The following is a 10,400-nucleotide window of genomic DNA, read 5'->3' on the forward strand; positions in this document are numbered from 1 at the left end:
GAATTTAATGTTTCGATCTTTGAAAATTCTAGAAATCTTAGAATTAATTAGTTGCTAATTTCTAATATAATTTATATCAATAAAAAAAAGAACAATGAATAAATAGATGATAATAATCACGTATATCATATTAAGAATATTTTATTTTTATAGGTCCCTCCGAGGTGATAAACTACTATTTACTATCACTCGCCTCGGCAGATCTTCTGTGTGGTGTGTTAGTGGTACCGCTCTCGGTGTATCCAGCATTAGTTCGAAGATGGGTCTACGGAGATATCGTGTGCCGACTCGTTGGTTACTTGGAAGTCACGCTTTGGGCGGTATCAGTATATACCTTCATGTGGATCTCCGTAGATCGTTATCTGGCCATCAGGTATATTTCACTTATATATATATTATATATTATACGAGATATATTATTAATTATATATGACAAATGTATTATAATTATATCATATATCTCTTGATTATAGCAATACATAAATCATATTAACATACTGTGTTTATACAGATCTTATTGTATTTTTTATTTTATTTTTTTACTACATATTGTGCATATGTGCTTTTATATTATAGATATTTTGTACATTATTACTTTTAATTGTAACAGTTCTATTATCTGATAAAATATCATGGCTGAGATTTGGCTTTTGTAAGCTCTTTCTACAGGCGACTTTATAATAATATATGGATTTCTAATTTGTGACTTTTGCAGAAAACCACTCAGATACGAGACAGTACAGACAAAAACCCGATGTCAATGCTGGATGGTCTTCACATGGATCAGCGTGGCGATGATGTGTTGCCCGCCCTTACTCGGTTTCAATAAGCCGATTTTTGACCGCGAGGCCTTCATCTGTATGCTCGATTGGGGCAACATGGCCGCATATACCATCACGTTGTCCATCCTCGTGTTGGGGCCATCAGTCATTACCATCGTCTATACATACTTCTACATATTCTCCATGATGAGGCGATTGAAGTCCGGCGTTCTAATCCACGACAAGGAGTATGCTACTGCGTTATCGGAAAATCTGAGCAACCCGAGTCACATCATGTCTTTTGTCCTAGTAATGGCTTTCTGGATATCATGGGCACCATATGCCGGATTAAGGATATATGCAGTTGTTAACGGACCTCCTCAGGTAATATTTCTTATAATCTATTGAATTAATATTTGGAAAAATAATTTAATCTTAATATCTAAATTTAATCTAAATATGAATATCTAAATATGTTAATATTATAAATAAATTTACTTAATGTATCTTAAGATCATATATGTATTATTTTTAATTAACTATATATTTTTAATATATGAATAACTGATTGATATAATTTTAATAGTATTAAATAATATTTTTATAAGTGGATACAATATATTGCAAAAAGTAATAAATTCAGAATCAATGAGAAAATCAAAGTCATCTATAATTAAGCATATGATATTTGCATCAAAAAGAATTTTCATTTGCGCTTTTTTGCTTATAAGCATATAATCATTATAAATTGGAATTATTTATTATTTAGTTCGAAAAGCACTTAACAAATTAAAAAAAAATAACAGTCAGGATTTTACCTTCAAATCGAAAGAAAAAATAACAAGAAAAATTAATAAAGAGTGACTTCACAAATTACGAGAGCAATTTAAATTTAGATCGAGAACAATATCTATGTTTGAGATTTTTATGTTTGATTGATTTCTTCCGAAAATTAAATAATTACAAAATTAACTGATTAATATAATAGTTACTTTCAATTTTAATGTAAAAAATAATACAATTTATAATTGTTTTATTTTGCTGATGGAGTAATACATTTCTGTGATTGTTAAAATTACTTTTCTGAAAACTTCAGTATTAGGACGACTGTAATGACACTCGCTTGACATTGATATGATTTAAAAATAACTTTGAACTTTGTGAAAAGAGGCATTGAAAATGAGACGATTAAAAATGTAGGTCGGTACGTTGTAAAGCAAAGTAGGTTAATAGAGAATGCTTGCTAGTAAGCGTAAGAAGTTTGCATGCAAGGACATACTTCGTATGACACTTCTATAGACGAGAAAAGATATAGAAATACTTCTCTCTTATTCATCTGTACATGATAATTTTTATAATATATTTAAAATAAACTTTATTTCTTTTTTGTTTAAGTATTAATTGAAATCAGTTATTTGCATTAAAAAGAATTTTCACTTGCGCTTTTTTACTTATAAGCATATAATCATTACAAATTAGAATTATTTATTATTTATTATTTAGTTCGAAAAGCACTTAACAAATTAAAAAAAAAACAATCAGGATTTCATCTTCAAATCGAAAGAAAAAGTAACAAGAAAAATTAATAAAGTAACTCCACAAATTACGAGAGAAAATCACTTATAAATATTTGTTTATATGTAGTTATAATACCTCTAATTTCTTTGATCTTATCTTACTCAATTAGGTGCCGTTTTTACACTTTGCCGTGGTGTGGTTGGGAGTCACAAACAGCTTTTGGAAAGCGGTTGTGCTGAGCACACTAAGCCCCCAGTTCCGGTTAGCCGTGCGAGTGCTCTGTCTCACCATATGCTGTCGGCACAGGCGACTTCCACCGGAACTTCTCGGCCTCGACGACGATGACTAACGTCATATCGACTACGTCTGCAAGCAGGGACGCTTATTTTGCGTTCTGTACTATCCGCGACGCGTTCTTAAGAAGTCGCTTTCACATTTATTCAAGGATCGTCCTCGCATCTTGGCACCACTCGCAAGACAGCTTCTTAAAATTTCGCGCTCTGACACAGGAATAAATAAAGATGCAGTTCATAAATATATTGGTATTGATTCTTAATTTACATAAAATAAAAGATTTAAATAGAAATAAAAAGTATATATTTAGTGATAAATTAACAAAATTAATAATTATATGGGATATTAAGAAAGACTTTGAAATATGGAAGTAAATTTGTATGCTTTATTAAATTTTTTTGAACTTTTAAGTGGAAAATAAAGCATAGAGTTCTAAATTTTAGTTTAATTATATAAAGATTTTAATATTTTTTCAAAGAAACAAATCTCTGTATTATAATGTTATCTGCATTTTGGTTATATTCACATAATTGTATTATAACGTGAATATTACGTAATATATTATATATATATATTTTCTCCCTGAAAAGAATGACTTTTGGTATAAAAAAAAACGTAAAATTTTATCCACTTATAAAAGATTTACAAAACGCTAAATGAAAGATTTATGAAAAACAAGTTTCCCAAATTTTGAAAAAAAAAAGAAAGAAAATTGAATAGTTCTATTACACTATTTTGCTCATTGCAATATAAATGGAAACAGTATCATAAAAATAGTTAAACGTTCTCTACTAAAACTATTATGTATCTCAGATAACATAGATAGCTTAAATATTATTTAGATTAAACTTTATAAATAATCAAAATTACAATCAATAATTAGCTTGTCCAATTTTTGAAATAAAAATCATTATCACAATAGTTCATTTATATGAAAAAAACAACGCAAAGTAGTGAAAAAATGCGAGTGGTGCAACGAACTATGCGAAATATTTTGCCGGCGGAATTCGGCGACTCCGCCGACGCGCGTCCATTTCTCTAAAATAATCTCGCTTCGCTCAAACACGCTAAAGTCCGTTAATTAGAGTCCTGTTAATGGGGATGTCTTTCTGTGCCGTATACAAAGATGAAATAGAGAATCGTTCTACGGTATTTGAAACTAATCGCCTAGTTTATGTCGTAAGATCACGCTCAATAAATGTCGTAGTAAATTATGCGAAAACCGTGAGTTACTAATGTCTGTCGCGCAAGCAGGTTACAGATCCATCATAAATTGATCTATTGAACTAAATGACGTCGGAATATATGCGGGGAGAGAAATTTAGTCAATTAACGGAGATGCCTCTATGAATGTGACGCGTCGTCGGCGACGAGTTTTGCGTCGTCGAAGTGTCGTCGTGCCCGTAGAGAACGCCCTCGATAAAAAATAATCGAGTGCCGAGCGTGCAAATTAAGCTTTTTTAATGCGCTTCCTAGCCGCCGGCTTTCTATGCTCTTTCTCTTTCTCGTCGGAAAATTTCAAAATAAATAATGAAATCAAGAAATCTGCGTGTCTTCAATGCCAATTAATTCGCTTATCCTTTTTCTTATTATTAGTATATTTGAATACTAACAAGACTAATAATCATAAATTATAATAAATTATTAAAATGGCATAATTTATATGTGACTACTTGACTTATAGATATTTAAAAATATTAAACAGCACATTCGTAATAAAAGGGATAAGTCGGCAACAGCGAATTTGTCAACTTATATGAACTTATATGAACAAAAAGTTGACGAATTGCGTGCAAGATTCCAATGTAGCTCAATAACTTCTATGACGAATATAAATTCTAAGTAATTTTTTTTACACTTATCGAGATTCGCTTTCGTAATGTGTTAGCGAAAATCGATTGTTAAATTATTCAAATGATGGGCTTTTCGACAAGAAAGAAAGGATGCTTCTCTTCAAAATCTAGTTAGGCTCTCGTTGGCTTTCTTGACGAACTGCATTAACAATACCCTCCCTATGAAAATCAAAATATCGTCGTTAATCTAATTCTTAATTTAGAGATCACGCGCTAGTTTTACGGGCATTCTAACTCGGCGCCCTCTATAAGCTTTATTATTAATCTTGTATTGAACGATATATACGAAATCAGCTAATAGTAACTTTTTTGCATGAGAACGTAAACTATTGCGTCCAATTTTCGCACGTCTACGTGAACCATGACAACTCGAGGCGCAATTTCAAATATGTTTTGGACAGCTTATGTACAATCCAAATCAAAATTGAAAATGGGACCGATATTGTAGAGAAAGGTCGATAAAAAGAAAACATGTTGATATAGAAAAACTCAGTTTCACAAAATTTTATGGAAAAGGGAAAACTTTTGATTGTTTAAATTTAAATATAGCGCAATCAGCGAGTGCAAATGTAAAGACACAGATTATTGGTTTAGTTTATCATTAGTTTATAAACAAAAAATCATAATTATCGTAGTTTGTTAAATCAAGACATATAAAAATATATGCAAACATTTATTTAAAATTATTGATTCTGTTTACACATACATCTCTGACAAAAAATAGTAAAAAGAAATGCAATATTCGATCATTCTTGCAACAAAAAATGTAAATGTAATATTGACAAAATTAGAAAAAGATTATTAAATATTTATTTAAAAAATTAATTACTTTATTACTTTATTATTTATTACTTTATATATTACTTATTAACTAAATGATAAAATTGGACATAGCAATTAGAAAATAAAAGCATGAGAAATTTTTTCTGATATTAAGTGAAAAACTTGTCTATGTTTTACAAGAAATTATGAGTTTCAACACACAAGAAGAATTAGCGAACGTGAACAGATTTGGCATCTACTACGAATAGCACAGTACGCTAGAATTAGGCGTAGTTGAACTGCCACGTAACGTCGCTAAAATGAAAAGCGAATAATGAAATTTGTCAAAGTTTCTTCACTGTGCTCCTGAATAGAATGTATTTGCGTGGATGTATGGACGCGCTCTAATGTTTTTGACAAATATTAATTCTGTAAATGAATCTATATGCAAATCGATGTCTAGGAAAGTCTCAGCTTCTGTTTTTTACTATAGACTCTAATGCCTTTTATTCAAGTATAACTTTTCTCTAAGAAATTAATCCAATAGAAGTGTTTAATTGCTGTTTAATTCGTGATATTTAAAACATTGAAAGAGCACAAAAAGTGTTTTTCTATGAATGATGAAAAATAGTCCGAAATATCTGCTCGTTATTTTAAATAAGAACTAAAATTGTTCAAGTTGAAAACAATTTTAATCTGAAGCAATTATTTTTTGTATAAAATGATTTCTTTTTATACTTATATGTAATTTGAGTTTATACATATACAGTTTTAAGTAAAAAACAAATAAATAAAAAATAAAGACAATTTATTTCAAACAAGTTGTATACAAAAAGATTCAAGTTTTATTTTAACAAAAATATTAACAAATTATTTATTTTAATATTTTTCTTAATTTATTTAATCTTCATATTCAGTTTTTTTTTTAATATTGTAACGGAATACATTTAATAATTAATGTAGATGTTTTTAATCTTTTGAATAATTTTATGAAAATGAAAAATAATTTAATTACTAATTTATTTAATATAACGAGAAGATGTAAAGAAAAAACGTTTTATAATCAAGATGTCTCAACGGAATTATTATCAACGGAATCAAACAAAACCATCAACTATTTTCTAGTTCAAATGTTAGCTATATAAATCGGCTAAAAACTGGCTAAAAAGTAACGCAGGTTCGAGTAATTTAAGGAAAATTTCGGGGAATGTTTAAAAATTTCAACATGTAAATAAGAATATAAGGTATGTCAAGATGTCGTATGTTTTATTATTGAAAATTGTTATATAAGTTATTGTCAGTACAATGAGTAATGGCGATGTAATCACATAATGGAATACTTCAGCTCAATTTCATGAAGACTTAATATTACACAACCGCATTACTTATTGTGCTGCTAATAATACAAATAAATATGATAAAGCAAACATAATTTGTGTTATTAACGCATACGTTTCCGGTCCCAAAAATATTTCCCCAGAAAGATTCCATGTTTTCGAACTGCGACAATTTTTGGCCGGACTCGGCTATAATGCGCTAACAGATTTTATTGCGCATATCTCTTTGTACGTATAGAATTGCTCGTTCGGTTCTTTCGTCCAGATCCGAATATCTAAGCTTTACTCCTGTACTTTAACATCGCCGCTGCGCAGTGGTTCGAGATAATAATATAGCATTGAAAGGTCTTTCTGTCTTGGATAAAATACATATTTCACTCTCTCTTTACTCTTATTCATATATCTATGATTAACTATTTAACTCAGATATCGCAATGAACACTTTTACGACTATTTAGATTCCAAAACAACATTCTCTCAAACATTTAAAACATTTTTTAAACTTTAAAAACTTTAAAATATGGCTCTCTCTCTCGATATTAAATATTTATTAAATTTTGTGTTAAATGTTATGGATAAAAATGTCATTAAGATACTGTTTTAATTAATGACTCATTTTAAAAAAGATATTAACATCAATTTTCCATATCAACAAATACTCATAAGAGTTTTTATAAATAATTTAATGAAGATATTTATTTCAAAAAAGCAATTCGTAGATTGTACATTAATAATATAAACTTTTAAATAACAATTTTTATTTAAAATAAAGCTAATTAATATAATTTCATATTGTGATCGAGAATTCCATATTTCAGAGTTAAATATTTAATTAAATCAATGATTAAATAAAATTTATTACAGCTTTTTTTTCTTCATGCTTAACTATTTTATAACTATCAAAGAGTGCCACACAATTAAATTGTGCAATACATCTCGCACCACTATGCACACGCGAATTCGCCAAAATCGAGCAGTATTAAATTTCTCAGCAATTACGACATTCTAAACATGTGAAAGTCGCTCAAAAGAAAAGTGAAGAATAGTTGCGCGAGAGAAAGTAAGATTGTAGAATTAAAAGAGAACAAGAACCGGTCGTCCATCCAAATAAATTTGATTGTTACAACCGATAGAAATGAATTTGTCGGTGATAAATAGAAAAATGAATAAGTAATGAGAAAGACACGAGAAAAATGCGAAAGAAAATAATGAGCGAACAGAATTGATCCCTGGCAGTTTCCCGGGCGGCCTTCATTATTAATGATTAATTACATTTTTGTACCTAGCTGCTAGTTTTTTGTACTAGTTTTGTAATGTACCTTATCACAAGCGCGCTGTTATTACATATTTTAACTGATTGTTCGCAGATGGATCGCTTTGATAGATCGCATGAATATGTTTGCGATCATCTTGGCATCAAAATCGACGATTTTTGCACAGAATCGAGTTATATGCTCGGTGTGGTAACCATAAAAGTCGTATTATATTAATGTTTATATTTGAGTTCTCTGCAAATCTATATAAAAAATATGTAAATATAACATAAAAATAATAGATTGTTGCGTTCAATAAAATAGATACGTATCGAAATGTTTTAATTACAAACATTTAAGTACAATTGTAATTTTTAAGTACAGGCGCTTTTAAGTACAATTGTAATTTTTAGTTAAATTTAATATTTTTATTCTATAGAAAAACAAAAGTAAAAAATATGATAGAATGAAAGTTTTTTTTATGATTATCTGTGTGATTTAACATTACTTTTTTAAATATTTCATTTTATGGGTATTGTGATTTGTAGAGGACAAGAGAAATTAGCGTCATTTTATTGTGTCAATTTCCTTACAAAAATAATACATATATTTTTATTAGTTAACAAGGCAATTTCTGTCAATGTTTGCAATAAATTTGTCCCTCTATTACATGTTACATTTTATCTTTTTATTTAAAATACATGCATCAGCGATTGAGATTACCACATTTAGTATATGAAGTAGAAAGTGATGTCTTGAGAAACTATTCATAGATCAGGAATGCTTCGCGGTTTCAATTAGCGCAAAATCAACACATGGTATAACTCAAGTTGCATTTTGCCGACTGTATGAGACGGTTTACAGACACACGCACACACAATGTCAATTTCTTATTATATTATTTAATTATGACATGTGTACAAAATAATATATAATTATATACAATTATTATATGCGTGTGCGACTAGTTGCTGCGTGATTATGTGAATCAATATTGAATAATTCGAAGTTGTTGTCAACCATAAACACTGCAGGACAATCTAACATATAAGAATAATAATAGTAATCAACAACTTTCCATAAGCGATTAAAAATCACATAATTTTGATAATTATAATGGATAATAACATTTCATTTTTTATTTAATTTTAAGAAGAAAATGCATTTTTAATAATATTTTATTTACGTTATTACAAAATACTATTACAAAATATCTATTACAGAAAATTAAAACAATTGTAAAAAGTTGTAACTTTTGATTGAATTGTTTATAAATAAAAATAATATATAAATGTTACATTCTGTGTGTGAACGCAATGTATCAATATTAGACGTATAAATATATGTTTTACACGTTATTATGTTGTAAATAAATAAGCTTTAAATTTTGTAAGTAAAAATTCTTGTTATTATATACAATTAACGTCTAATCTAAAGACTTTATGATGTGGTTTGTAAATCGTTTTATTTGCTCGATAAAATGTTAACTCGTATGTAGGCAATCAAAATAGATTTAATAAATAATTCTTTTTAGGACGGACGCACTGTTAAAACGAAGTTAGTATTAATCAATTTCAATAAACATGCAGAATATTATCTTGCGATATGTCTCTTCAAATGAATATTGATGGAACGATAGAACAATAGTATAATATGCGACATGCATCCGTCTTAAAAATATTAATTTGTAATAGAAATGAAGGAAATATATGCGCATGCAAATCGCCGTGAAAGCAATCCCGATCGGAGTATAATGAGCGTACTAGATATGTCATGATGATAACGTGATATAACTTTGATGATAATGTACAATATTAACGATTATTGTCATAGAAATTAGATATTACAATAATAAACAAAGAGGGCGTAGATGCCACATATTTCAATCGATATGAAATTCAATATGGAACTCGTTTTAATTCTCCATAATGCCATCTTTAACCTTGTTCTATTTAATTTATTGTTTATGTATTTGCTGTGGAAAATTAATTAAATAATCAAATTATTTAAATATACATATGAATATAAAGATTAATTATATAGTATACAGATTATGACATGAAATTATTTTATATTTTTCATATTAGTTTCCAAGAAAGATTTACACAGATAACATTAATATCTTTTTTTTTATTGTATTCAATAATTATTATATATGGCTTTATACTTATATTCAAAAAGAAAGTTAAAATGATATTTAAAATGACTTCTTATATATTTCCTTACATTAGTTATATATTTTAAAAGATTTTTCTTACATATCATTTGCTTTTTAAGTCACATAAACTTATTTACTTTTATTAAGAAGAGATAAATTACACAGTAAAACGATTGTTGAATTGATTTTTATTGCACAAATTTATTTTAACTTTATCTCAATACAAACATAGACGCTAGATACAATTTATACTCAAGTGTGTCTGACCTGACACGAACTGGTACTACTTGCTGACTATGGAGGGATTAGTGGAGGGGGGACTAACTTACTTAAGTTAGTCAATACTAAACGTTAGTCGATACAACAATATCTTCATTTATTAGAATAAGATTTTAAGAAAACTCATATAATAGCAAAATTTGTACATAACTTTCCATTAATTTAATATTTCATATAATAATAAA

General features: G+C 28.3%; 1 protein-coding gene across 1 annotated transcript in view; it reads left to right on the forward strand.

Moving 5' to 3' along the window:
- The window catches only part of LOC108688179 (probable G-protein coupled receptor 52), a 3,399-nt gene extending 616 nt beyond the window's left edge, over positions 1-2,783 (forward strand). The window contains exons 2-4 of the mRNA XM_018194326.1: positions 154-373; positions 716-1,145; positions 2,449-2,783. Of these exons, the coding sequence (XP_018049815.1) occupies positions 154-373; positions 716-1,145; positions 2,449-2,628 (830 nt within the window). The 3' untranslated portion in view covers positions 2,629-2,783. The remainder of the gene's footprint in view (positions 1-153; positions 374-715; positions 1,146-2,448) is intronic.
- The last annotated feature ends 7,617 nt before the right edge of the window (positions 2,784-10,400 follow it).

The sequence above is a fragment of the Atta colombica genome, unplaced genomic scaffold, assembly GCF_001594045.1.
Source record: "Atta colombica isolate Treedump-2 unplaced genomic scaffold, Acol1.0 scaffold226, whole genome shotgun sequence".
In the NCBI taxonomy this organism is placed as follows: Eukaryota; Metazoa; Arthropoda; class Insecta; order Hymenoptera; family Formicidae; genus Atta; species Atta colombica.